The sequence below is a fragment of the Primulina tabacum genome, chromosome 14 (assembly GCF_025594145.1).
Source record: "Primulina tabacum isolate GXHZ01 chromosome 14, ASM2559414v2, whole genome shotgun sequence".
Classification (NCBI taxonomy): domain Eukaryota; kingdom Viridiplantae; phylum Streptophyta; class Magnoliopsida; order Lamiales; family Gesneriaceae; genus Primulina; species Primulina tabacum.
The window spans coordinates 34,562,475-34,589,860 of record NC_134563.1 but is presented as its reverse complement, the minus strand read 5'-3'; the positions used below and the strand labels follow the sequence as shown (position 1 = coordinate 34,589,860).

General features: G+C 34.7%; 2 protein-coding genes and 1 long non-coding RNA gene across 10 annotated transcripts; all 3 read left to right on the top strand.

Annotated features, from left to right (window-relative positions):
* The first annotated feature begins 4,266 nt into the window (after nucleotides 1-4,266).
* Nucleotides 4,267-12,231, top strand: LOC142524641 (uncharacterized). Of its 6 annotated transcripts, none has more exons than XR_012814924.1 (5): nucleotides 4,267-4,377; nucleotides 8,714-8,815; nucleotides 9,096-9,246; nucleotides 10,690-10,881; nucleotides 11,932-12,231. It is a non-coding gene; the product is annotated as an uncharacterized LOC142524641 (long non-coding RNA). The 6 variants fall into 6 exon arrangements; XR_012814925.1 differs by lacking the exon at nucleotides 11,932-12,231 and adding an exon at nucleotides 10,970-11,925; XR_012814928.1 differs by lacking the exon at nucleotides 11,932-12,231 and adding an exon at nucleotides 6,182-6,350 and having other exon boundaries at nucleotides 4,282-4,377; nucleotides 10,690-11,925.
* Nucleotides 12,232-14,137: 1,906 nt separating this feature from the next.
* On the top strand, nucleotides 14,138-20,277 carry LOC142525469 (N6-adenosine-methyltransferase non-catalytic subunit MTB-like). 2 transcript variants are annotated; one of them, XM_075629773.1, is made up of 8 exons: nucleotides 14,138-14,267; nucleotides 14,800-17,334; nucleotides 17,538-17,621; nucleotides 17,745-17,849; nucleotides 18,309-18,417; nucleotides 19,281-19,432; nucleotides 19,619-20,003; nucleotides 20,157-20,277. In XM_075629773.1, exons 2-8 carry the CDS (start codon nucleotides 14,878-14,880, stop codon nucleotides 20,207-20,209), a joined length of 3,345 nt encoding a protein of 1,114 aa, XP_075485888.1. In that variant the 5' UTR covers nucleotides 14,138-14,267; nucleotides 14,800-14,877; the 3' UTR covers nucleotides 20,210-20,277. The 2 variants fall into 2 exon arrangements, with proteins under 2 accessions (XP_075485888.1, XP_075485889.1); XM_075629774.1 differs by lacking the exons at nucleotides 19,619-20,003; nucleotides 20,157-20,277 and having other exon boundaries at nucleotides 19,237-19,384.
* A 2,230-nt stretch (nucleotides 20,278-22,507) lies between these two features.
* On the top strand, nucleotides 22,508-27,160 carry LOC142525323 (ATPase GET3B-like). Of its 2 annotated transcripts, XR_012815052.1 has the most exons (12): nucleotides 22,508-22,799; nucleotides 23,944-24,155; nucleotides 24,245-24,307; nucleotides 24,421-24,531; nucleotides 24,920-24,994; nucleotides 25,092-25,160; nucleotides 25,233-25,298; nucleotides 25,463-25,537; nucleotides 25,615-25,713; nucleotides 25,962-26,096; nucleotides 26,472-26,669; nucleotides 26,754-27,160. XR_012815052.1 is itself a non-coding variant. In XM_075629583.1 (11 exons), the coding sequence occupies exons 1-11, from the start codon at nucleotides 22,595-22,597 to the stop codon at nucleotides 26,607-26,609; spliced, it is 1,248 nt and encodes a 415-aa protein (XP_075485698.1). In that variant the 5' UTR covers nucleotides 22,508-22,594; the 3' UTR covers nucleotides 26,610-27,160. The 2 variants fall into 2 exon arrangements, 1 of the variants encoding a protein (XP_075485698.1); XM_075629583.1 differs by having other exon boundaries at nucleotides 26,472-27,160.
* Nucleotides 27,161-27,386: the final 226 nt, after the last annotated feature.

Genomic DNA, 27,386 nt, shown 5'->3' with positions numbered 1-27,386 from the left:
TAGTATGAAAATGACATATGAGCTTTGGTCTTTAAATTTAGTTGGTTTCACCCCATCAACACCAACATTAATATAATCCATCCAAAAAGTGTACCAAAATTAACAAGAATCGAGTTTCATCACGGAACTCATGTTTAAATTATGTCGCACTTACAAGTAATTTAATAAATAATAGCTTGGAATATGGCTGCCATAAGGTCACCCATTTCTGCAGCATTTTTTGAAAATAAATAAAGTACAGAAAATACCGACTTCATTCAAAACTTCAAAGTCTTCAATATCACATCTCAAATTTGGGAACCTTTGAATTTTCTTTTCACGAATGAGAATGAGTTGGCACAATGTGTGTTCTATACGTGTATTGCGGTGGCGATTATTTCTATGCATTTGTTATTTTTTCTAAAATAAATATTTTTTTTTATAAATTTGACACACTGAAAAATATTGATCTTAAATATCGGTAGGATTGATTTCGTGAGACCGTCTCACGGATAAAGATTCGTGAGACCGTCTCACAAGATACCTACTTACTGATTTTTATTCGTGATGTGTCAAATCAGCTCATATTTACAATAATAAGTAATACTTTTTACAAAAAGTAATATTTTTTCATGGATGAATCAAATAGAATATTTGTATTATAAAATTGACCTATAATATTGTGTCGTGATTTATTTAATTTTTTGTATGTAATTAATGTGATGTTGAAGTCATACATGTACGCGTGACCTCGGGTAGTAACAATCATTTATAAGTTTTGAAATGGATTGATTATATTTTGACCAAGGGACAAAAAAATCCCTCGTAAACAATAGATTTTCAACTTTATTATGTGTTTTTTTTTTTAAATAACCACAAAAGTTCTCTAAATTATCAATAAATGCGATTTTACTTGCAATTTTAGAATAATCGAAAAAATTTCTCTAAATCATATATATGGTTTTTGGCTTCAACAAAAAATAGTCTAAGCAATGTAATGTCGTAGTTTTCCAAAATAATTATTCCTTGGATTCTTGATATATAGTTGAATGATATTATGCTGACATATTCAATACTTTGATGTGAGAAATAACTTAGGTTGTATTTGGATCCGAATATTTGGGTAATCGAAGGAAATATAGGCAACGATTTCATATTGCGATAAATTTTACATTTATCACAATGACTTAAAAATAAAATAGTTGGAATTTTAATTCATTTTCAAATGTATTTCCTATAATTGGAATATGTATATATATTATGATTTTTTTTGTTCAAATATTTGTTCAATTCACTATCTTGCTTATAAAAGAAAGAATGGTAGGTCTCTTGTAAGACGGTCTCACAAATCTTTATCCGTGATACGGGTCAACCCTACTGATATTCACGATAAAATGTAATACTCGTAGCATAAAAATAATATTTTTCATGTACGACCCAAATAAGATATATATCTCATAAAATACGATATGTGACGACTGTATCACAAAAGTTTTTGTCAAAAAAGAATATGGTATTATGAGATATTGAAAATGGGTACCAAAACATGGTCCATTTACGTGCGTCGTAAATGGAGAATCTTGAGCAATAACTTCTCATATTCTCAACTTCAAAATAATTGCAGAATATACCTAATAAAATAATAATAATAAGTGCAGAATATGGCACAAATCGAAAGAATTATTCTTTTCTTTTTTTTTTCCTCTCAAATAAATATATAATAACGTTACAAGTGGAGTTCTCTATTCCTACTTTAATCTTTATTTACTTTTTACCCCCTCAAAGGACAACCTTTTAAAAGGGAAAAATACTCTTATCTTTTTAGGGTGAAAAAATTTGAACTTTAATTTTATTCCCTATCCCCCACAAGACAACATCAACTAGGAACCAAGATTGTGACCCTTTTTATTTCCCACCTCCTTTTGAGGACACACATATCCCAAACTAATTGTCATTTTTTAATGTATTTAATTAAGTTTTACAAACTATTTAATCTTGTGATTTCTTATTAGAATATAGTATCAATAATATTACGAAGCCGTCGTCTTCTCATGTAAAAATACGAGTCTGATCCTTGTTTTCGATCAGTGTTTCGTAAGAAAAAATAGTCGCAACGGTGTCAAATCATCATTTTACGAGCCTGAATTCCTTAGTTTTAGCTAATATTTTTTTTACCTAGCTTTTCATTGGGATAGTTTAAATTTTACAGAAAAAGTGTAATTGAAATGTGGGGGTATGTAATGTTTGGGTGTAGAGATCTTTAACAAAGAGAATCAATCGTTTCATAACTCCAACTTTTGATAAAGGCGTAGGATTGATTCCCTTTAAAAATTTGACAGACTTTATGGGGCAAGTCAACCAGAAAGCCGCCTTTTCCTCTATTTTATTCTCCTATTTTTCTCTCTAAATCGAATTGAACTTAGCTTATTACATATACATACATATATATATATATATATTTGTATGGGCATTATTGCTCCCGTCGTGCCCTCCAACTAGCTAGCCACATCCATTGAGCGTTGTGTCGTTTTTCACTCACACGCACGATGCACTACATATGCCTTTTATACCATTTTTTGTTACCTTCCACATCTGTTGCGGGCGCCGCTGATTGCGCAGATACCAAATATATATATATATATATACATATATATATACACACACGAAGATTATCTTGGTGTATGTGCCAAAAGCTAGCTCAAGGGAGGATTGTCCAAGACCATATATACAACTCTCAGTTATTTTATCCAACCGATGTGGGACAATTAACACACTCTCTCATGCTCAGGAATGAACATCTGGAACGTGAAGTTTACAAATGACCCAATTATGGGTATAATGGATCACCCAACTATGGGCAGTCCAATACATAACGGTGAAACCTGAGCTCTGATACCATATTAAGATTGAAACTTGGACCTAACTCAACCCTAAAAGCTAGCTCAAGGGGGGAAGATTGTCCAAGATCATATATACAACTTTCAGGTATTTTATCCAACCGACGTGGGACAACTAAGAAAAGACAATCAAAAAATAAGTTGAAATGCTACATAAGACGCCAAAATTGATTATTTTATGAATAGAATACTATTACGATGAAGGGAAAATAAGCTTCTTTATTTTTGTAATGATTTTGATTCAATATTGAAAATGGGATGCCTTTCTTTTTTTCAAAAAAAATAAAATAAAAATAAAAACCAAATCTTTCTTTTGTGTGGTAAAATTTTATATCAGAAACATGTTCGGTGTGTAATAATGGGAGTAGGGTATGATGTATAAATTCATAATTTATTTGAAGGTGGCTGCATATGATTGAGATATATAGCACTATGTTATTTTAATATTTAATTAAGATAATCTTCATTTTCAAGGATATATGTGGTAGAGATATCTTTTTTTTTTTGACAAATAGAGATATCTTAGACATATACAAATGGGTATTGGACGGTAAAATAATTCACTTTATTTTAAGAATCTCCGGCTGTTCTTTTTGGGTGTACTCTACGTAAATTCTCGAGATTAATACGATATCGAGCAAACTACGTAAGTCATGCAAAATGCATATAAAATGCTCGACAAAAATAAATGTTGATAGGAAAAATATAACTCACGATAATTTAGTCTCGCGGTCGTCTACTACACCCTAATCCGTTCGATGTATTTAACCTGTATTTTCATCATATTCACATTGGATTTGCCCTAAAGCTTTTATCTTACCTCGAGTGAATAATTCAAATATCCAGGTACTATGACTGTATATTTGGGGGAGAGGTCGATGGATTTGGTCGAGGGGAGGAGATAATTATTGGGCAGATGGATTTGGTCGAAGAGAAGTAATTTTGTATATTTATATAAATAATTTAAAAGGTAAAAACATAAAGTTGATTTTTTTGGGAGTTAAAAACTATATATTTAGGCGATTAACAGGTATCGATTCTCAAATTATATTTCATAAGACTAGATAACAAAAGGGTTTTACTTTCATTTGCCCTTGTTTTATCTAATCAAAAAAAATCACAACTATTTAATTTTGTTTTGACAGTAAAATTAACTCAAATAGCTGATGATCCATCTCACGCCTTAGTATTGAGACGAGATTTCAGATTCGAGACTCAATTATAATATCAATATCAAGAATTTATATATCAAAGGAGATCGACGGTGGGTTTCCATTACAAGAAAATAAAAAATAAAAATAACAATTAACCCAAGCCCACTATTGTAAGCCTAATTTATCTGGGCCTCACTGATTATCCATTATTTTGGTCCATGAACCTTCACCAATTTCCTATAATTAATCTCGAGCTCTCTTCTTCACCGTCTCTCCGAACACCGTAGAACGACGCTACCCAATGTCCGCCGCCTCCATCGGCCCAGGGAGAAGCGGAATATTACCAAGTGAGCAACTTTCCTCTCGCTTTGAACTCATTCTTTATCTCGAAATTGTGTTTGTATATCTAATTTTAAGTGTTTAAATTCACGCACTTTGTCAGATCACCATCAATGTCTAGCAATGCAAAATCTTTTACTCTGCAATGGACTGAACTCATCCATTTCTTTTACAGTTCTTGGATTATCGGATTATATGATCATTTTCATTCTATAGGTTATTTTTGTGACGGAGAAAGTAGACATCAAACAAAGAACTAGAACTATACAAAAATTTGGAGTTAAGTAAAAAACTGATTATTACTACGACTGAAATGAATTAAGTTTTTTTTTTATATAGAAGCAAGCCTCAGGAAGCTAATGTAGAATCATCTAGTTGTAATCATTGTGTGCTACCTTCACATGGGGGGATTCTTATCTGCTGGAAAGCGTTTGACATCTCCAAATGAAAACTTTCCAGTGCCTTGAGAATCGGAAGAAAACCACTCTGACCGATGAGTGTGACCATATCGTTCACCTGCTTAATCACTTGCTCGTGCTCTGCCTTGGCTTTGTGCAGCCTGTTTCTTGTTAATATCAAATTCATAAGCATGGCTTTGCAAAGTTGGATCCTTAATTTCGATACTATCAATTGCCTGAACTCCATTAAGTAATGATTCACGGTCGCCGCGATCTACACCCCTGTCCGAGCTCTCTCGGTAGAAATTCTCAAGTTTCTTCTCATGGCGTTTTGAATAGTGTTGTACCTTGAGCCTTTGTTGTTTCTCCTTGAATAACTGCTTTTGCAACCGATGTAAGAGAACTGTAAAGCTGTTGATGGCTCCTAGCACTTCGATATCTGAAGCTTTCTCAATTGCATTGAACCATTCATGGCATATAGCAACAACTGTTGGTGCTCCAAGGCTGGTGCAAGGACTTGAAGAATTTTCATATGTTGTTTCCTCTGATTCTTCAAGATGACATTTTGTCAGCCAATTTTTCAAAAGCTCCACAAATGCTTTATGTGTTCTTATCCAATCAGAAAAGGTTGTTCCTAGCTTTAGAATCTCCGCTTCTAGTTTCTTAGCAGCCCTCATGCTTGAATTGTTGGTCATGCAAGATAATTCAACCATAAATTTTACCTCCATGATCACTTGAGTTTGCTTCTTGTGGCACTCAAACGATACTTTAAACATTCGTTGCAATCTGGAAATGGATTAAAGAAGAATTTTATTCTCAAACAGAATGATGGATGAGTAATAATGAATGTTGGCAATATACACCCTTCATCACAGATTGAAATGATTATTTCCTTTTAGTATGACATGAATTACAAATTATTTCATAAAATGACTACTCTATTTCTAAAAACACCCATTCTAAAAGTGATTATGCGATGCCCACTGGCGCACAACCACTATATTTTCAATTTTTACATCTAAATAATTATCTATACTCCATGCCAATCAAATTAAGATGGAATAAGCATGCCCTCCTAGTCTGACATGAAAAAGTATAGTCAATCTGTCAACATTCATTTGTATATGTGATAATAATGAGCTTAATATCCATAAGTAATTCATTAACTTCGAAAGTGGAAAAATATATATGCACTAACAAAAATGAGTTATTTGCGACAAACAAGGAAATATAGAGAATTTATAAAGAATAAGCTCCCTCCAACACCGCATTTCATTATCTATTTACCTTTTCAAAGTAAAGATTTCATTATATAGATATGGTCGAAAGGAGAAATTAATGAAAACATGTTGATTTAGACAAAAGAAAGATTATTCACATACCTACGTATCAACTCACATAATTGTGGCTGCAGTTCTTCATCCCTGAGCTTATGAATTCGTTTGGCTATGCTATCTACCTTTGAGATGAAGAGATTGATTCTGGAAGTCAGTTTTCTGAGGGATAAGTGGAGCGCCTCAATCTCGTTAGACTCCGCCCCTTGGTCATCTAACTTCTTCAACTTTCTCCACTCCTTGTCAAAAGTTATCCTCAATTTCTCTTCATTCTAAATTTTGCAAATGGTGAAAACTTTTGAGTAAAAAATGCAGACTAACTAAATTATATAGCAAAAGCACGTGTGCATTGTGTGTGAATTGTGTGCTATGTGTGTGCGATCCATGTGCATGTGTGCAATCCATGTGCATTTATCACGTTCCTTTGATGCTACCCTAATTTAAGGCTTTGATAGTATTGCATGAGGTCCTTATAATTGATTTATGACACAATCTTTCCTTTTCAAAGAAATATATGCAACTGTTAATTCAAGTAATAGCTAAATAGACTATCAAAACCTACAAATTAAGAAGAAATATATCTTGGATTACCTTAACTCCCTCATGAAGTTTACTCTCCCAAATGTACAGTTTCTCTAGAGTCAACAACAGGTTGCATGCGTTATTATTTGTATCTTTATGATCTTCGCTGCCAGCGTTCTTTCTGTTTGGTATTCCGTAAGCTGGTCTTCTTGACATACCACATGTCCATGAGAGTGCCATGCCTGAACCTATGCGACTCTTGCGACAGGGAAATCCTGAAATAGCAAGCAAATGACCTTATAATTGCGATACTTCAATATGTAATAAATGTCAAGATTAGAAGTATTTCGTAACAATGCTTGTGTAACTAAGAAGTAATAATTGAAATGGAGAAAATATTTACAAATGGCCAGTATATCTGCTTCATGTCATTTTGAGATCATGTCCAATTAAGAAAACATGAAACGATCATGCAGATTATTTGCTATCCAATCAATTTATTACAAAATAGTATCTGTGCACGTAAAATATCAAGAGTCACGTAGTTGATGCGGTAAAACCTATCCACACAATGAAAGCTTGAGTTATTTCTAACAGACAAAATGCAAGATAATATACATATCCAAAATTTCTCATACATCATAAGTACAATGATCATAAAACTATAATTCGCAGTAGCCTTATAAAGTTTATTGTCTTTGTATTGGTGCCATACTCATGATATATATAGTTTACATATTTTGAACAAAAATAATTCGTAGCTCAAAATTATTACGAGGTTATCATCATGGTTTAATTATTTGATGTATAGAATTCGCATAAACGAAGTGTATGATAAATTCCCAGTTTGGGTTGGTTCGTTGTGTCAAATCTTTAGGAAGAGCCTAATCCTATGTTCGATGATCAACGTCACGTGGAAGAAAGTGTTATAAAAAATATAACTACATTTACATGGGACCAATTTTCTCAAATAGTAGAGCAGTTGGTTCTATATATTTTTATCTTGGATTTGAGTCATATTAGTTGCGTGCATGACACTTCTTTTGGAAAAAGGAAATAGCTTAAAAAATGAAGAGGATCAAATTGGAAAACAAATTCTATGAAAGGAAATCCTTATCTTCTCTTTTTTGAGAAAAAGGTGGAAAGGAATTTCGACTTCTCTCAGTATTTGTCTAGCATATTACTAGCCCTTGCCTTTATATCCATGGAGTAAGGCCCCACCTCTTCAAGTCTAAATACATTGAGTTCCTCCATATCATTATGTTATCCTAGAGATGATTTTTGATTGAGTATTTATTGAAATAATAAGGTTAAGTCAATCCAAAAGGGTTTGAATCCCTTTTATGAATCTTTCGGATGTAAAGTCTTTTTTTTTTGTGTTTCAAAACATCCACTTGGCTAGTTTTAACATTAATTTTTGTCTCTTTCACGATGCAGATATAATCAATTTCCTTATGTTATTAACCAAACACAAGCTAATTATATTATTGGGCATTTGAAACCATTTTATACGAGATTGAATATTTCATTTAGGGTTTCAAGTTAGTTTTCATATCACCACCAAATCATATTGAATACCTTACATTACACTTGCACTAAGTTTTCAAAATCACGCGGAGTATATCATTCACATCTCTTCATTGCCTTTTTCAACTATTTTTAAGCTTCGCATCCTAGAGAATTTTGTGGTTGACCTTTGCATCTTAAAGTAAAGAAGAAGAAAGTTGAGTAACCGAGAAGAAAGTTGAGCAACCGAAAGCCCCTTGAAATCTCACTTGAAGATAATGCCAAATGCTTCTTTTGTTGGTCGACACCAACTAATAAAGAAATTCGACAATGGATCTAGCATACTTTAGGCCTAGTTTGAGGTGTTTATTGGGGATCCCCGCTTCCGGAAAATTTGGGTATTGAATTCGTTCGAATAGAATAAGGTTGTCTTATATCATGATTAGATATTGATTTGTGGTAATTTTATTCGTAGAGATCCTAAGTATCTCAAGTGCTTTTGATGTAGCGGAAACGTATAATAAAGAAGGATTAACTTGTTGATTAACACATAACGTCATGATCCTATCTTTTTTCGGTGTCAGCAAAGCAGGAACAACACATGGACTCAAACTCTCACGAACATGTCCTTTTGTGATGCCCGCACCCCAAAAATATCTATCATGGCATTCTGTGCAATTCAACAGGTTAATACTTCTTTATTTTACACTTCTGCTGAATAACAACACCGAGCTTGTGTTTAATTAACCACAAGTACTATGTATATGTAAACCTTCGGAAATAAACTTAAGAGAGTTCGCTATACAAAGTAGATCAAGATACATATTTGAACTCCATGTATAAAATGTATGCACAAGTACCCTAAACTAGCCCAATATTGATTTTTTTTGCTTGTACTTGATATGCTTTGTACCCAACATCAGCTAGTATGCCCTTGTACTCACAAGATTCTAGTATATTGAACAGATATGATGAAACTTTAAGGAGTCATGAGGTTCAACAGTCTCCAATGCCCCAAGACTTCAGGAGTCAGTGTACAGACTCGGATGTAGAGATATGACACTGAAGTGCCGCAGCAGTAAATGGATGGCACGGAGGTTATCTTAAAGAATTGTGGGTAAGAAACTCAGGATCAAACTATACTTAACAATTAATAATTACACAATAGCTCATAGTACTTATGGTAAGAGACTAGCGAATTCATGTGGTCGGCTAAGCGGAAAAAAAGATACTTTTATGACCCCAGCAGTATTCAAATTCTTGCTTGCTCTAACAATCTAATACATATGTATATCTACGTGCATGCGTTTTCTATCACCGACTCTTGTCAATTAGTGCCCATTTGTGTCAAGCGTTAAAAAAAGTTATTATATCCTCCCAAAAGCCGCTATTCATGAGAAATTTAATATATTTCCATGAGTGAAGGCATACTTATCATCTGTATTTCCATAGTATTTGCTCCGCCACTCCTTTTTTAAGAAGGAGAGCAAAATAATACAGAAAGTTTACCGGGAAAGTATTATGATAATGAAATTTAATGACTAAGATGGTAATATAATACTTATAAACAACTTAGTGAGCATGCGTGAATGAAAATGAAGCCTTGAAAACTACAGAGGTTCTGTGATATCATTGCAGCAGAGAAACTTTACAGCACTTTTACCGTTAAATAATGTTAAGCCTGGTTGATGGTGAAGCTTGCCTGCATCAAGCATATCAGAGACATCGTTCCCATTGATATTGATATCATCAAATTCCTTCTTGATTTTATTGTAAACTTCTTGAAAGTCTGTTGAACTACGGACTAGTGCCTCCGAGCTTGCTTCAGCAGCATTTTCATCTATTTGAGCAGATTCCTTTATACTTTCATGAATATCTTCCACCTCCTTTTCGACAGATGATTGCTGCCTTTTGTCTGTCTTTAATTCCTCACTCATTGTTGGGTAATTTGGCCTACTATCCAAATTGTTTTTGTCAAGAAATTCTTCATTTTTCTCTTTCTCAATGCTTATTCTTTGATCTAGTTTAGCGTTGTTTTCATTTGGTTCATGCATTGCCTCGAAATGACATTCTTCAGAATTTTCATTCAATTCTAGATCTTCCTCACTTGAAATTTTGTCATCACTTATATCTTCTAGGTCTGGTATTCCCTCACTCTCCCTCACTCCCTGTAAATCTATGTCCTGAAAGCCTGCGTTGTAAGGATTCTCAACCGGAATAAAGGGGTTCAAATAATCCCAAATTGAGATTTCATTGTTTTGATGACTCTGCATTTGATAGCCCCAAGGATAATGTGGTGGAAAAGCAAATAAATAGTTCTCTGTTGCTTCATTCTCATTTTGATAGAATCTCAAATTCATACCTGGAAAAGCATTTTGCCCATTAAACAATGCTGTATTTGCATTCGACGTCAACCTATTATGCAGATTATCTGTACAATTATCTGAAGATGTTGCGGACTTCATGTCATTACATGACATGCTACTTCTCTTGTAAGCAAAAGTAGCAGTGTTGGACACACTATCCTGTGATTCACTCATAAAACTTTCTTTTCTGTAAGGAGGGAAGATAAGATTACCCGATGGCCTTAATCCCGAACTTTCAGATTGGGGAAACCTTAAACTCCCAGGATTCGATGATTCAACAATTTTTCCATACCTTGGTTGATCTGTGACGCCTTTGAATGATCCGACTAACAAATGTTCTGGATTTTTTGTCGCTGCAACTTGCGGTTGATGAAGAACGTTACGAGGTATGCCATTAAAACATGTCTTGCTATTAATAGTTTCTTTCGAGTAATATACTTTTCCTCTGTTATTTTTTGATTGAAACTCCGATAGATTTGAACTTCCTTTGACACAAACGTCATCTTTGGCGACTTCTTCATCCTTTGCCTCATCACTGTTCCCTAAAGATGAATTTTCTGATTGAGGGAACTGCTCCTTCAAGTGATCAGAAATTGCGTCAGAAGGTGAACCATGGTAAAATACAATGGCTTCCTTCATAAAATTACTAAATTCATTTACTGCTTCTTGCAAGGATTGAAAGTAGGCCATATGAGCAAATGCTAACGAACATTGATGATCCCTGGCATCCTTAATCAGCTCTTTTCTTTCCTTGCACAATTTCACTAATTTTGAATCTTTCCTTGAAAAGCAACACCCCATCTTTACCTCAAAATCAAAAGATAAACCTAGAAAAATCCTTAATCTCTCTCTAACAACCTAAAATCACAATTCACTCTTGTCCTATAAAAATTGGGTAAATGCCCTGGAAACAAAACTGAATCAGTGAATTGCCTAAAAGTTTTTGATGAAACTGAAACACATTGTTCCAGGGGTTGAACAAGGATTTTTATTTAGGGCAGCAATCGTTTGGTGTAATCCTCACGTATGAATCCAAGAAAATTTTCAAAAATAAAGGGCATAAATTTTGTTTGAATTTCTGCTATCCTTGTTCACTATTGCTTGTTCAATGTTCCAATCCAAACAGAATTGTTAATAACATAAAGAGAGCATCTTTACAAGTCCTGGACAGATTTTTGACACAGGGAACAATAACAACAATCCGTAGTTATTGCTTAAAATGAAAAGCAACAAAATAAGTCCGTTTAGTCATTAAATCACTGAAATCCATGCAATCCAAGCTCCGGATTACGGGTGTAAAAGCTACCTAATTGTATTCACACAGTCCTAGTAAAGTCCAATATACTAAATTCATCTATTTGAATTGCTCATTCACTCGAATATATGTATACGGAAACGATATGTAAATAACTCATGTATATTTGTTGTGTTTCTAGTCACTGTGTTCTTCTGAACAATGCAATTCAAGGATCAAATCGTATCTGCACTCCGGTCAACCTTCTATTTCTCGATTTCCTTTTGGTTGATTGTTATGACAATTCATACTGAATTTTTTTCCTTGGGAGTTGGGATTATGTAATTAATGTTATGATTGTGTAAATCTGCTTTTGACTGAATTGGTGTGGATGGTGTAAAGAAAAGTCTACACAAAATACCCTTTGCCTTTAATTCACATAATGCAAAAGTTAATTATTGTGATTTACATAAATTATCAATTGAATCTCTTCATTGTTTTATAGATTTTGTCTTAATCATATTTCATATATGTTCTTTCCTTTGCTGCTGTACAAGGGATTTCCACCACATTTTGTTTAAACATAACATGTGAAAATATGTGATTGAAAATGTATCATATTTGTAATTGGATGAATGTAGAAAGGAACTTAAAAGATAATATACACAATACATTAAATTTAAATCCGTTTTCGGTTGCGTTACTAAAATTATTAGACTGTGGCTGCTCAAATGTACCATCAGTTTGTATATATTATATGTCAAATTCTGCGCATATTGCAATCATAATTTGAGATTTTTGGGAACCAAAATTTACATTTTTAGAATAGAAATGGACCGATATATTTGCCTCTATTTTAATCCAACTCGACTTGCATTCTAAATGTTGTCAAGATGTTTTATTGTCTATAGAGAGGGTAAAAACTTGTGTGTGACGGTCTCACGGGTCGTATTTTGTGAGACATATCTTTTATTTGAGTTATCCATAAAAAAATATTATTTTTTATGCTAAGAATATTACTTTTTATTGTGAATATCGGTAAGGTTGATCCGTCTCACATATAAAGATTCGTGAGATCGTTTCACAAGAGACCTACTTTACAGAGAGATGCCCGCTCGGTATCCCAATCTTGAGTTAATCTCAAGTTAATTAGAGGTCAAACGCAATCAATTTTATATATTTATATCACACATTGACATATCCAAGGTTAATAATTTAAAGTAAGTATCTTGTTAGATGGTTTCATGGGTTTATATCCGTGAGACATATCGGCTCTACTGAGTTTCACATTTAAATTTTCTATGATGATTAAGCAAATATAATTTCACATAAAAATATTACTCAAAACCAATAATAATAATGAATAACTACATCAAGCTTATCATTTTTAAACAAATTGCTCGAGAAAAAAGTAGTTCATCAGCTAAAATTAATTTTGGAACCCTTTACTAAAATATGTATTGTTCGATGAATAAAAATCAAATCAATAAAATAGTCGTACTCGACGGAGTCGGAGAAAAAGAAAATACATAAAATAAATATATATTTTTAAGAAAATAAACATCGGAACGTAGTTATTGTGTTGTTTTAATTATATTTTTAGTGTAAAAAATGCGTACACATATAAAATACAAGATTGGGTAATCTTTTAATATTTATATATTTTTTATTAAATCGAAAAATTATAAAAATATGATAAACATGTTAACGAATAAAATTCGAAGGGTAAATGGAGCAAGGTAAGTTCTTTTTTTTTTTTAGGAAAGTATGTTAATATTATTTGAAGTTCGAATAAAATCCTCACGTCAAATATCTTTTATTCGTACTTCGACATATTTTAAAAAGTATTTTTCACTTCCTAATTTACCAATTTACAATAATATGATAATTGAGACATATACTTGATCCAAACCTCACAAAATCCCAAATAGGACATTTGGCACATATTGTTTGTTCATAGGAAGTAGCAGTCACCAAGCCATGAGAAGAAATGAGTTACATTGGTGTAGTATTTTTGTCATATTAAACGATCAACGGATGTAGTTACACACGTATCGACAAAATTTTCTGTTTCTTCACCTACTCCTTTTTATTGGGTGAACGACGAGTTTTCGCTTTGGTTAGAAGAACTTGTATCTAAGAAGATCTGATTACTCAATAAATATTGTGATTATACACATAAAAAAATTACTTTTGGATTTGTGTGTGCTTGGATTTGTAAAATAATTGAGAATAGCATGGAAAAATAAAAGGTATGATTAGGAAGTTTAGAAAATATTAATTTTTTTGAGCTATTGAGTTTGAAATTGTTTTTTTTAACAGAAAATTGAAAATTTTAACTATAAATTTTTGTAACTTTAAATACAATAATTTAATATTTTGAATAAATTTATCAGTTAATTCCCGCATTTACCCTTATCCCCGAACAAAAAGTCTCGCGTTCAAATGTACTCCTAGTTTACGGACGACGGCGTAAACTCCCCGCCGTGAGAAACCGCTCTATTGCCGCCTTCAACTTAACCGTGGCGGCCTCTTCGGGTCAGTATAGTGATTAATTGAAGCATCAGTTGTTTTTCCTTCAATTCTCGCTTATACTTGTCGATATTTGATCTAATTGAGATTGGACGTTGCTCTTTGATTACTCATATCGTGAATTTCAAGCAGTTTTGTAATTTAAATTATCTGTGTGGAATTCTGCTGCTCGATTCAAATCAATGATGGATCGGTCTGCCTATTTAGGTAAAAGGGGCATGTTTGTTATTATTTAATATGGTATGTCCTTCCGCCTTAAATGTGTAGGTTTTGAGTTTATTGAGATTTAGTTAACTATATCTTGTTTGAAGTGCAATGCTTGTGTTCCTTGTAATGACTTTAGTCTCTTTGTTTTGCATCGCATGTTTTTACTTTATATTATGTGTTATTATTGTATTTGAATCAATTTTATGATGTACCTTCTGATGGATTTCAAACATTTCTCCAGTGCAACCTTTTATTTGTGTATATCCTGCTGCCTCTTGGTTATTCACACTGACAGTGATCTTTGTCTGATATTACTTTTTGCAAATTTCAGGATGCTGCTACTGCATTAACTGAAAATATTTTTCTGATAATAAATTGAAGAGATCAATTTTTAGGATCTTCTTTGCTAATGCATTCATCTGACCGTGTAAGAGGTTTTGTGAAACGAGATGTTGAGGAGGATGTAGATGTGAACATCGATAAGGTGAGCGATGATGATGATAATTGGAACCATGATGATACGAGAGAGCACGTGTCAAGCAAGTCGAACAAAATTGGGAGTAGTGAAGATGCTCACAAAAGTCGAAGGAGAGTCAGTGGCTCGAGCAGAGCTGACAGTGGACAGGATGATTATGAGGCCGGAAACCTGTTGCACTCTAAGCAGATGAAAAGAAAATCAGAAGAGAATACATTGGACCGATTGAGCACATGGTATCAAGATGGAGAAACAGAAAATAAGGTGGAGGGTGGGTACAAATATGAAAGTACAGGACACAATCAAGGTGAAGGAGGTGAGAAAAAACTCTCAGTTACAAAGTACCCTGAAAAAGACTTTGACGGGGAAAACAGGGAAGATATGTATTCAAAAATTTCAGAGAGAAGGGATAGTGGCAGAGACAAGGAGTATGGACATGGTGCACATGGAAGACGCACTAAGAGCAGATGGGATGAGACTGAAACTGTTGTTAAGTATGATAACTATGTTGAAAATTTTGATGTAGGAAGTGGGAAGTCTTCTGATTGGAAGCCTGAAAGTGCAAGTGCAATCAAAAGAAGTGACACTCTTGAAATTGAATCAAATGCTTTTAGAAGCTTGGGTCCAGACTCAATTAATAACAGTATTAAGTCTTGTGGAGAAGAGAGAAAAGTTGATTTAGAAAGAAGTGATGGGGTAAAGTCTGAAGGTTTAGAGAAAGATACCAAGGGAAGTTTAACACGCCAAAATAGATCAAACAAAGAAAGATACGAGGAAGATGGTAATTGGATGAGAGGCAAAAATAGGAGAGATACGGATAACTCCAATGTGTCCGTGATCCCTGAGAAGATTGGAAGGCATCAATATGGTTCAGATAATTTTGAGATAGATTATGATGGCAAAAGTGCCACTAGGAGGAAGGAACAGGTAAAAGATGGATCACTGGATGAAAGATTGAAAGGAGGAGATGATTATTTGGTTGAGAAAAACAGGGAACGGGTGAAATTTAAAGATATTGGGAAAAGAGAGGGAGACAAGGAAACAAGAGATGGTGAAAAAACATATGATAAAAGCAGGGACTGGGAAATGCCAAGGCGTGGTCTTGAGTGGATGGGTGAAAGGCGTAGAAAAGATGGAAACAGGACAGAAGCTGTGAAGACCTCATCAAAGTATGGAATATCAAATGAAAATTATGACGTGATTGAAATCCAAACCAAACCCTTTGATTGTGGAGGGGAGGATTCTAATTCAATCTTTGTCCATAACAGGGAGGTCATTCAGCAAGCCCCCACCAATCTAGCTCTTGAAAACGAGCTTTCTTATTTAAGAGATGAGACGTTGAGAAATGAACAAGGATCTGGACAAGCTGGTGAGGAATACAAAGATAGATTTATGGATTCTACTCCTACGATGCAGGATCAGAATTCATGGAGGGATGACAATGACTTTCAGTCAGAGAGATCTAGAGGTCAGAAAGGCGTGTTGTGCAATAATGGCACTGGTGGACATGGAAACCACGAAAATAGTTTTTTTAATAGATCTAATTCTCAAGGTCTCAGGGGAAATAGGGCTTGGAGAGTAGGAAGGGGTAGGCCGATTGGAAGAGACAGTCAACAGCCTGGTACTCCCATACCGATGGTTGGATCACCTTTTGGACCACTTGGCATTCCACCTCTTAGACCAATGCAATCCTTAAATCCGAACATGTCCCCTGCACCAGGTCCTCCTATATCTGCCGGGTTTTTTCCATTTCAACCTCCCATCGTGTGGCCTGGAGCTAGAGGTGTCGAGGTGAACATTCATGGTGTTCAACCTGGTCTTCCACATGTCCCCCTTGGAACATTGACACCCAGATTCTCCCCTAATGTTGGAAACCCGCCAAATGGTCCATTTGTTTTCGATCCATCGGGGCCTGGAAGAGGAACATCTCCTAGCATATCTGGCCAAAATTTTAATACTATTGTTCCGGTGGTCCGTGGGCAGTTACACGACAAAGCCTCTGGGGGATGGGTTCCTCCCAGGTCTAATGGACCCCCTGGTAAAGCTCCCTCTAGAGGGGAGCAGAATGATTATTCACAAAACTTTGTTGACACTGGTATGCGACCACAGAATTTTATAAGAGAGCTGGAGCTCACTAGTGTTGTGGAAGACTATCCAAAGCTTCGAGACCTTATCCAGAGAAAGGATGAAATAGTGGCCAAATCAGCTTCTCCTCCTATGTACTACAAGTGTGATCTTCGAGATCATGTGCTTTCACATGAATTCTTTGGAACCAAGTTTGATGTCGTTCTTATAGACCCACCTTGGGAGGAGTATGTTCATCGTGCTCCTGGTGTCACCGAACATATGGAGTATTGGACATTTGCAGAAATAATGAATCTGAAGATTGAGGTATTTAACCTTTTATCATCACAATGTTATTCATGAAAGGATCCCCGTGGGAAGTTGGAGTTACTGGTTCAAAATAAACAGATAATTCTCTTTTAAGTTTAGTTTTGAGTTACCAACCCAGGTGCATTTGCTTATTCGTGAAGTGTCTTTGCTTTCTGTAACTTGATTGATGTCCCATTTTCTTTCCTTCATATTGTACATAGGCAATAACTGACACTCCATCTTTCATCTTCCTGTGGGTTGGAGATGGTGTTGGGCTGGAGCAAGGACGACAATGTCTAAAAAAGGTAAACAACGACAGCCATAATTATAAGTGATTATTTGACCTTTTTCATGTCTTTGGTTCATTTCCCAGTCATTCAGTAATTTCAGTCATATTAACCACTATTTTCTGCTTTCATTATATTTAGTGGGGATTTCGTAGATGTGAAGATATATGTTGGGTGAAGACTAACAAAACCAATGCAACTCCTGGATTACGCCATGATTCTCATACTCTGTTTCAGCGATCCAAGGTATGCTTACAGTGTACTCTTTGATAAAGTAGTAATTAGTATAATGTTATGGAGGACATTAAAGTGATGGTTTGCGTACCCTGATATGATTTCTTTCATGTAGAAAGAAAGTTTAATGGTAGTGTGAACAACAATGTGGGAAGGAAAACAAATCTAATTCTGATATCTAGCAGCCTTTTGAATAGCGTTTTTGCGACTAGTTGCATTATATTTCTTTGGGAGAAAATTATGTTGTCTCAATCAAGAAATAATAGATAGGTTATAACATGTATTAATTATTTGATGCGGAAAAAGGTTAGTCTCTTTTGCACATTAAAATTTGTAACTAAGGTAACTTATCAAGTACACCAGCGCATGTTTGATTGGATGTCCTTGCAGCTAATGTAAGTGTGCCATGTGCGTAAAGGGGGTACTGTACTTTAATGTTTATCTTGATATTGTCTTGTTATTGTAATGAAGGAACATTGTTTGATGGGCATAAAAGGGACTGTACGTCGCAGTACAGATGGCCATATAATACATGCCAACATTGACACTGATGTAATAATTGCTGAAGACCCTCCATACGGTAAGGCAGATCTTGAACCTTGATCAGCTTTTGCTACATTGGTGGCTCAGGAGTTACCACACTTATGGAAATCATTATGTCTTACGTACTTTATTCTTGAGACAGTTGATAGCTGGAAATTATTGAGTTCTAAATACTCTGTATGTCTTATCATGCGTTGTGCGTCTTTTTCCCTTATCTAATACTTCAATTTTCTTGTTAGTTAAAGTGACTACCCCCAATTTGTGTTACCAATCAGCAGCTTATGTGGAAAATAAACTATGAAGACTTGATTTTGGTCATGCTATATACGTACTATGTGTATTACCATCTATGCACGGCAGATTATTGCTTTTTAGTGGAAGAGTTCCTTGGGAAAGTAAGGGAAATTATTAGTCAATCGTTTTTAGACCGGGGATTAAGCTAAGACTTGAGGCAATTATATTCTGCACCTGTTCCCATTTCTTTAAAATTTCATTTGAATTTCTATCCTTTCCTCCGGTTAAGATTTGATGTGCAAGTCCTTGAAATTTTGCACAACTGTCTTCTTGTTGATGTGAAAATTCAAGTGGTTCTCAACTCTGCATCACAATGCAGTTTTTTTTTTATAAATATTTTCTTATTGATGCCTATCATGTTTGTCTGTGGGAGCATGGTACTTGATCCTTGCTGTAAGATTGTAAAAATCAATTTTTCAGTAGATTAGATAGAATGATACAGTGACGACTTTCAAGCAATTTCTATTGCAACTTATTTGCTTGTGAGGAATATTATTGATACTTAATGCACGACAAACCTAGTTGTTATTGAGCTGATATTAAGTGCGCTTACTTCTTTCAGCCTCAGTTCTTTTGGTGGTATTACTGATTCCAAAAGTACTGTAGGTTCAACCACAAAGCCCGAGGATATGTACCGAATAATTGAGCATTTTGCTCTTGGACGGAGGCGGCTTGAGCTTTTTGGAGGGGACCATAATATTCGTTCTGGCTGGTTGACAGTTGGCAAAGAATTGTCTTCATCAAATTTCAATTCTGAGGCATGTTTGTTAGGCGATAAGAACTATCGTTTTTTCTATTAAAGCAGAAATATATCTTTCTAAATGTCCTAATCAAAAAGTGTTGATACTCATATTCGTACCCTTTCACCATGAACTTCCTGTTTTATTGGTGCTTCCAAACTGGAGTTTCTAACGATTAATTAATCGGTATCTTGGAAATTTCAGGCATATGTCAAGAGTTTTGCAGACAAGGATGGAAAAATTTGGGTGGGCGTGGGAGGAAGAAATCCACCCCCTGAGGCACCACACCTTGTCCTAACCACCCCAGAAATAGAGTCTCTTCGTCCCAAGTCACCGATGAAGAATCAGCAGCAACAGTCATCGGCGTCCATCACCTTGACAAACATCAATTCTAGCAACAGATGGCCTACTGGAATGTCACCCCAGAATCATACTACAAATCAAGAAACTTATAGCTCAAACGTGCAGTCTGCAGCTCCATGGTCTTCACCAATGGAAATGTTTAAAGGACGAGAAGTTGGTCATTTGCCTTCAGAAGATAAGGCATTCGACATGTATGGGTACAACCCGCCACTTGGTACACCTACTGGTAATTTTCTGAATCTCATCGAGGAATGAATGTGATGTAGCAAACACGAGTTAACATTTATTCATTTTTTCTCGGTGTTTCTCTTTTTATATTTCTGCCTATAATTGCAGTACATTTTCCATTCTCACAATTTGTTTTTTGGTCGCACGCAAGGGGATCAAGAAATCAACTACTCTCATCGCCTGAACCAGTGGGTTCTCTATTAAGCTTGCTCGTTTTTGTTAACCTTCTGTAGGACCATTTCGTTGGAGAGGGTTTCATCTCTTTGTTCTTATTCTTTGTGCTGGCCCTGTGGTTTGATCTGGTTATGATTCACTTCGTGAGGTTTAAATAATTTTATTGATATCACAGAACAAGGGAATATAAATTTAGGATCAATTAAATAACACAACCTCAACTCTATCTCAAAAAATGTTCTACATAAGCATGCTCGAGTCTGCTCGAGCTTTAGTTTAATTTTATATGCTCCTGATGGACTTGAACTCGATCAAGTATTCAATTTCAAGTTCAAGTTTGACTCGTGAATTATTCGCAACATAAATTTAGAGATTACATTAAAATTTATATGGATAAAAATATCTTAAAATTAATGGCGTTGATTGAGATACGCCAGTCGTGAAAATTAGTGACGGAATAAATCATCGTTAAGCAGAATTTTTTGTGTAGAAAAAGTTTATTCGGTCCAAATATAAACAATTCATTCTCTTTACTATATAATCAACCATGCCGAGGCCAAAATAAATCAATTCGAACAACAAAAATTTATACGCCTGTTTGAAAATTGTTTGGCTAAAATTGCTTAATCTCCAATTAACTTATAATTCATTTAATGCTCACTCTCCACTTTTATTTATGATTTTTTGCATTGAACATTATTTGGAATTCTGCATTAAATTGAATTTGTCGTCAAAATAGAATGGAAAACCACTTTAAAAAAAAGCTGCAGGTAGTATTATTTTAAGACTTGAAAGAAATCATAAAGAGATACTTTCGTCAATTAATAAATTGAAATTAAACGTGAAATAATTAATATCCGCAAAAGTAATCATTTAATTATAATCAAATAATATTACTCTTAAAAGTGATTTGCATTCTTTTGTCGTGCATTTAATCGTAATCCTCCTTTTTTTAAAAAAAAAAAAAAAGAAGAAGCTCCAAAGACATAATTTTGGCAGTTAAAATTAATTTCTTAAAAATTAATTTAAAGTTTACCCTTTCTCAATATAAGAAACCCATTCCCTCTACTATATATAACCCTACCTTTGTCCAGTCCATTATGAATCCATTGGAACAAATAAAACCCTAATATTTTCTCCATCAAGTGCATGCATGCATGCACGTCATGAATCACATTACCATTAAATATATATTTCTCATACTTTCAATAAGTCTTCGTGGAGCAATGGCAGCCCCGGCTCCGGCTCCGGTGAACGAGACCTGTTTTTCCCAAAAGGTCACGTTTATATAGCAGACAAGCTTCCTCCGACCTTCCATACCTGGACCTTCATTGCAAGTCGAAAGACGATGATCTCGGAAATAAAAACAGACACTTACTATAGATGGAATCTTCCATTTTAGTTTTTGCGAAAACTCTTTTTCGACGGTGTTTTACTCAGTGACGGAGCCAGGAATAAGGCTATGCCCAAGCTAGAATTTTAAACTCTAGAATCTTTTAATATTTTAAATTGATCTACCCAAGCTAATATCATGGTAATCCAAAATTATACAAAATTTACATATAATTTTTTTAAAAAAAAATTGGGCTAAGCCCGGGTATTTACACATGTGGCTCCGCCACTGATTCTACTGTAAATTCTGGTGGAACGGTAAGACGGTGGGTTTCAACGTTTACGAGTGGGACATGTCTAAGTACTATTGCAAGTTTTATGACTGCTATTGTGAGGCAAGAGCGGATGGCATCTATTTCTCAGGCTACTATCCTCCCCGAGATGTGATGAAGTGGGCAGACTGGCCGCCGGCCTAATTGGTAATTTAATTTTAATTATATTCAAATTTCAGTTTTAGTATGTTATTTTTGTTTTTTTAAACCTTTTTTTCCAACTTTAGTGATGTGACGCTGATGTTGTGTCAATATTGATCTGACATATGCACTGAGACATCAACATTCTGGATGAAAAACTAAAAATGCCAAAAAAATAAAAGATACATGTCTAATATTGAAATTTAACAACATTAAAAAAGATAAAACTGTAACTAAGAAAATATAAGGAATTAAAAATATAGTATCATTTTTTATTATAAATATATTTAGCATCAAAATTGCATATCATTATATTTAGTTTAATTATATAAAGTTATAAACGAATAGTTAAGGTTGCTAAATTTATTCATTTTGATATAAAATAAGAAAAAAATTGGGAAATAAAAAAAGAGACCAATTTTTTTTGTCCAATTAGAGAGAACAGTAACAGATATTTATAATTTATAAATAATAATTGTTATTGTCATTAAATAGACCCAAAGGTGAACGGGTCGGGTCATCCTAGCAACGGGTTGATCTCTAACATATACGCAGGCTTCTACTTCTACCGTAGAATCTTCGTCGACGCATAGTTTTCCTTACTATTCCAATGGCTTCTTGTTCTTTTGCTTCGAATCCCATTACAAATTATGCATTTTTAAAGCCTATGGCGATTATGGCTAGCTATGATTATCATCATTCTCACTTATTTAAGGCACCCCATCTTGCATCTTTCTCGAAATTCAAGTCAAGTTGCGGCTCCAGCTTTGTGACTATTTCTATCGCCAGAAAGATGCCAAGGGAAAGATTTCAAGGTGAAAAATTACTGCTTTGTTTGGGTTGTGGATGGGTAATCAATGAATTTTCATTTTTGTTGTATATTGTTTGTGTGTTTTGTGTAATAAGTTTATTTGGCTTTGTTTCTTTTGCAATATGGAGCAATGTTAAGGAATTTACCTTTTCTTTTTTGTTATATTTCACTGGAATGACCCAAAAGAACTTCTTGAATTGATGACTACTGCTAGCAACCCAGCTATATGGTTGAGTCAAGGATGTTTTTATCTAAGGTTGCGCGTGGGATGATGTATTTGGTTTGTGGAATGGATTTGATAGATGGATTTCAAATGATACCTCAAACGACAATAACATCACACTTACTATTTAAAATTTCACTTGATTTCGAATGGATTTGAAACATCCAAACAAGTGAAGGAATTTGAAATCATGGATCATTTCAAATCCATGGATTTAAGCACAACCTAAAAATTTTGGTTACTTGAATCGACGAGTTCTGGTTAGCAACCAGAACATTTTGTATGAGCAAAGGAAAGTGGTTAAAATTAATGTGAATTTGAATGTCTTTTCTTTTAATCTGAGGATCAATTTTCCAGATCCTGACCCTCATCTGCTTCTTACATTTCTGCTGATATAATTAGTTTAGGAAGGCTAGCTTATTCTTAGTCATGTGAGTTTATCTGATTGTGCTTGTAGCTAGTGTGGTTTTTAATTCATGGTTTTAGTTTAGTTCAATGAGATTCGACCCTGATATAAACCCCTAGGTTATGCTTCAAAACTTTAAGATTGAAAAGAAACATAATTATGTTTTTTGTTACAATGATTCGACCTAAAAATTATTATTACGGGATGAACAATAATGGAAATAGTTTAGCTTATAAACATGAAGAAGCTTGAAAGCTGCAGATAAATGGGTTTAATGACAAATGACTAAGTGATCATTTCCTGTTTTAGTTTTATCTCTTAAATAATTGGAGGTTGTTTCAACTGAAGTAATTAGCTAGAAGAGTGTTTGAGAAATCTGTTAGATGTGATTCGATGTACAGAGCAAAAAGGCTGGAATTGTGGAACGAAGATTGATCTTGGTCATTAATTATGTGCCGGTGTTTCCTTTTTGGTTAACTGAGCGGTAACAGCCGCTTATCACTTATTATCTTTTGGCAGTTAGATCAGTTGCTGCTCCAACAGAATCTGTTGCTGGCTTTGACGAAATGCTCTCTGGAACACAACGCAAATATTACATGCTTGGTGGAAAAGGAGGAGTTGGAAAGACAAGCTGTGCTGCCTCTCTTGCTGTTAAATTTGCAAATAATGGTCATCCTACCCTTGTGGTTTCAACCGATCCTGCGCATTCCTTGAGTGATTCCTTTGCTCAGGTTTTATAAGTATCTTCATATTTATTTCAAAACAGACGGATTTCATTACTGAGGTTTTGAATGTGAATTCTTTTGGACTTATTTTCCAGGATTTAACCGGAGGGACGTTAGTACCTGTTGAGGGTCCCTATTCTCCGCTTTTTGCCCTTGAGGTGAGAGGAGTCTTTTTTCTCTAGTATGAAAATCTTGATAAACTACAGTTCCTTTTAGAAGATCCTTTCAGTCTTGTGCACAATTAGCAAAATTGAATGTATCGCTGTGGCAGATAAACCCTGAAAAAGCGAGGGAAGAGTTTCGAAATGCTAGTCAGAAAAATGGTGGAAGTGGGGTAAAAGATTTCATGGATGGAATGGGCCTTGGTATAATTGCAGACCAGGTAATCTGTGACCCTGGTCAAAATATCTCTTTCTCTGAGTAAATGTCAATTATTAAAGTTACGAAAATTTGACAGTCAGTTAAATGTTGATGAACGAGGTATTATATCAATTTATTTTCCCGTGTTGATGCCACTTTGACTAGAACTCTGTCGAGGATTGACGTTCTTTTACTAGCATAAACAGTTTGTTCAACTTGATAATCCATCTAACAAAATAAAATTCCAATCCAACTTTAATTGTTTTTAAAGAAAAGCATTTTATAAGAACAGCTTCTTCATCAAATGCACTTTTGGTTCGAAGCATTCTTAAGAACTTGGAAAGGAAAAAATTCCTTGCTTTCATTAATCTTCTGGTAGTTTATTAACTTTACAATTTCTGTGGGAATAGCTTGGGGAACTAAAGCTCGGGGAGTTGCTGGATACTCCACCTCCTGGTTTAGATGAAGCTATTGCGGTTTCAAAGGCAAGTATTATTTTAAATTAGAAAATCTTGCTGACTTTCATAGGTGCAACACTTTTTTTTTTCTCGAATTTTTACTAATTTAATAAATACTTGTCAGGTTATTCAATTTCTTGAATCAGAAGAGTACAATATGTTTACTCGAATAGTGTTTGATACAGCCCCCACGGTGAGAGACAACATTTCAGTTCATTTTATTATTCTGATAAAAATCTATTCATGCTTATTGGCTATACTACAGGGTCATACATTGCGCCTCTTGTCATTGCCCGACTTTTTGGATGCTTCTATCGGAAAGATTTTGAAGGTAAAACTATTTAGGATGGCCTTAATTATAATGTATATAGTTTGTACCCATTGGCAAAAACCCAGATGCGTCTTACTGCAGAAAACACTGTATTAAGCTTTTTTTCTCCCTCTTTTTTTATCAACTTTTTTACCATGGATTTTTTTCGTCCATACTTGTTACAGTTGAGGCAGAAAATAACTTCAACTACTTCAGCCATAAAATCTATCTTTGGCCAGGAAGAAAACCGGCAAGATGCTGTAAGCTCGATTTATTTAAATGCTCCCAACATGCTGTCTATTATGTTGGATTGCTGATTTCAGCCTTTATATTCCAGGCTGACAAATTGGAGAATTTAAGGGAGAGAATGATAAAAGTGAGAGAGCTTTTCCGTGATACCAACTCAATGGAGTTCGTCATTGTAACAATTCCCACGGTATTGACAAGTTTAAACATATTTGGAAGTTTTGTACTAATGTTAAAAAAAATCTATAAAGATCTACTTTTATCCTACAAAAAGCAAAATCATGTGTTTTGTGAATTTAATGGTTATTGAAACACATTTTTGACAACTATAAATCTTTTCTAATCAAGGGAGAGGAAGGGGTATGAAGCCACATTAGGATGTCCCTCCCCTAAATTGTACTAAAAAATAAAAAATAAACCAAAGATACTGTGGTTTAGGTGATGGCCATCAGTGAATCATCAAGATTATGTGCGTCCTTGAAGAAAGAAAGTGTTCCAGTCAAGAGGCTAGTTGTTAACCAAATTCTTCCTCCATCTGTCTCTGACTGCAAGTTCTGTGCAATGAAGAGGAAGGTATGAACTTTTTTTAACTTTCTTTCTTACAGTAATCTGTTTGGTAAGAGTCGTGCTAGTGCATGGTTTGAGGATTTGAATTTGAGTTTGGCCTTTGTCATATTCAGTTCAGCTGTCTTCAAATGTTTAACCATTCAAAGATTTGTCCTTCAGCAACTCTAACATATGATTGTAGCTCGATCGATTAGTACAGAAGAGTAGATGTGCACTCACTGAACGTTCATTTGAGAAATTAAACTTGTTTTGTTTATTTAGAAAGCCCCTTTTTGCTTCGCCGGCATAGGCATGTATTTATGCCATGAAAATTGCTAGCAACTTGTACTTCTTTTGACCACTTTTATCGTCATATTGAATAGGCAGTCTACATTTTTTCAGGATCAAACGCGTACTTTAAGCATGATTCAGAACGATCCAGAGCTCTCTAGCTTGACACTGATCCAGGCGCCTCTCGTTGATGTAGAAATTAGAGGTGTTCCTGCTCTTCAGTTTCTTGGGGAAGCTGTTTGGAAATGAAAACCTCCTGATGTTGACATCTATTTGGGCAGTGTCCCTCTTTTCTGTCTTTTGCCTAAGGTACATCTAATCACACAAGCATTTCCGAAAATTAAAACTACATTACTAAATGGGTTACCAGCTCACCATGAAGTATAATTTTAGATGATGGGTGGGATAGTTTCCGGCTAGAGGTTCCGAATGTCAATTAAAATGGCCTTTTGCAATACGAAATCCTTGCATTTTCCCAATTCAATTATCTTGTCAAACCGGAAATGGGCTCGTTAGAAGCATTTGAATCAAGCTTTGGCTCTCGCTTTTGGAAAAACCGCCATGTTGGTGCCAGTTTTCGTGCCTCATCATGCTGCTTACTATGGCAGTCGTCCTATGTGAGGCAGATGAATGTAGTTTTACTTTACATTTTTCCATACAGGACAGGACGACTTTTTCTTCTTACTTTTTTTTAAACACAGAGAGGAAAATAACGTGAATATTCAACTTGTATCTCTTTAAAAAATCGTTGGTTGTATTAAAATTGATTGGTTCAGTTAGTGCAGTTGAATTTATCTTTAGCTTCGATGAGCACTTTCATTTTCCTTGGTGACATACTTCTATATCCAGCCTTGTGTTTCGTTTCTCGAACCTTTTGTTTTTCAGGATGGACAACACATACTTTAGCTATGTCTGGTTGGGGTGACGATGGTGGATTGATATATCATTACCATGTTCATATCAGTTATGTTTTTAAAACCAAATACTAATCCATAAGCCCTTGCGTTTTACTGTTCAATCCTGATG

Excerpts from the sequence above, each read along its gene's own strand:
- LOC142525323 (XM_075629583.1), top strand. The coding sequence starts at position 22,595 with ATGGCTTCTTGTTCTTTTGCTTCGAATCCCATTACAAATTATGCATTT. Across the intron at positions 24,308-24,420 it reads CTCCGCTTTTTGCCCTTGAG|ATAAACCCTGAAAAAGCGAG; the intron begins GTGAGAGGAGTC and ends TCGCTGTGGCAG. Across the intron at positions 25,714-25,961 it reads TCATTGTAACAATTCCCACG|GTGATGGCCATCAGTGAATC; the intron begins GTATTGACAAGT and ends ACTGTGGTTTAG.
- LOC142525469 (XM_075629773.1), top strand. The coding sequence starts at position 14,878 with ATGCATTCATCTGACCGTGTAAGAGGTTTTGTGAAACGAGATGTTGAG. Across the intron at positions 17,335-17,537 it reads TAATGAATCTGAAGATTGAG|GCAATAACTGACACTCCATC; the intron begins GTATTTAACCTT and ends TATTGTACATAG. Across the intron at positions 17,850-18,308 it reads CTCTGTTTCAGCGATCCAAG|GAACATTGTTTGATGGGCAT; the intron begins GTATGCTTACAG and ends ATTGTAATGAAG.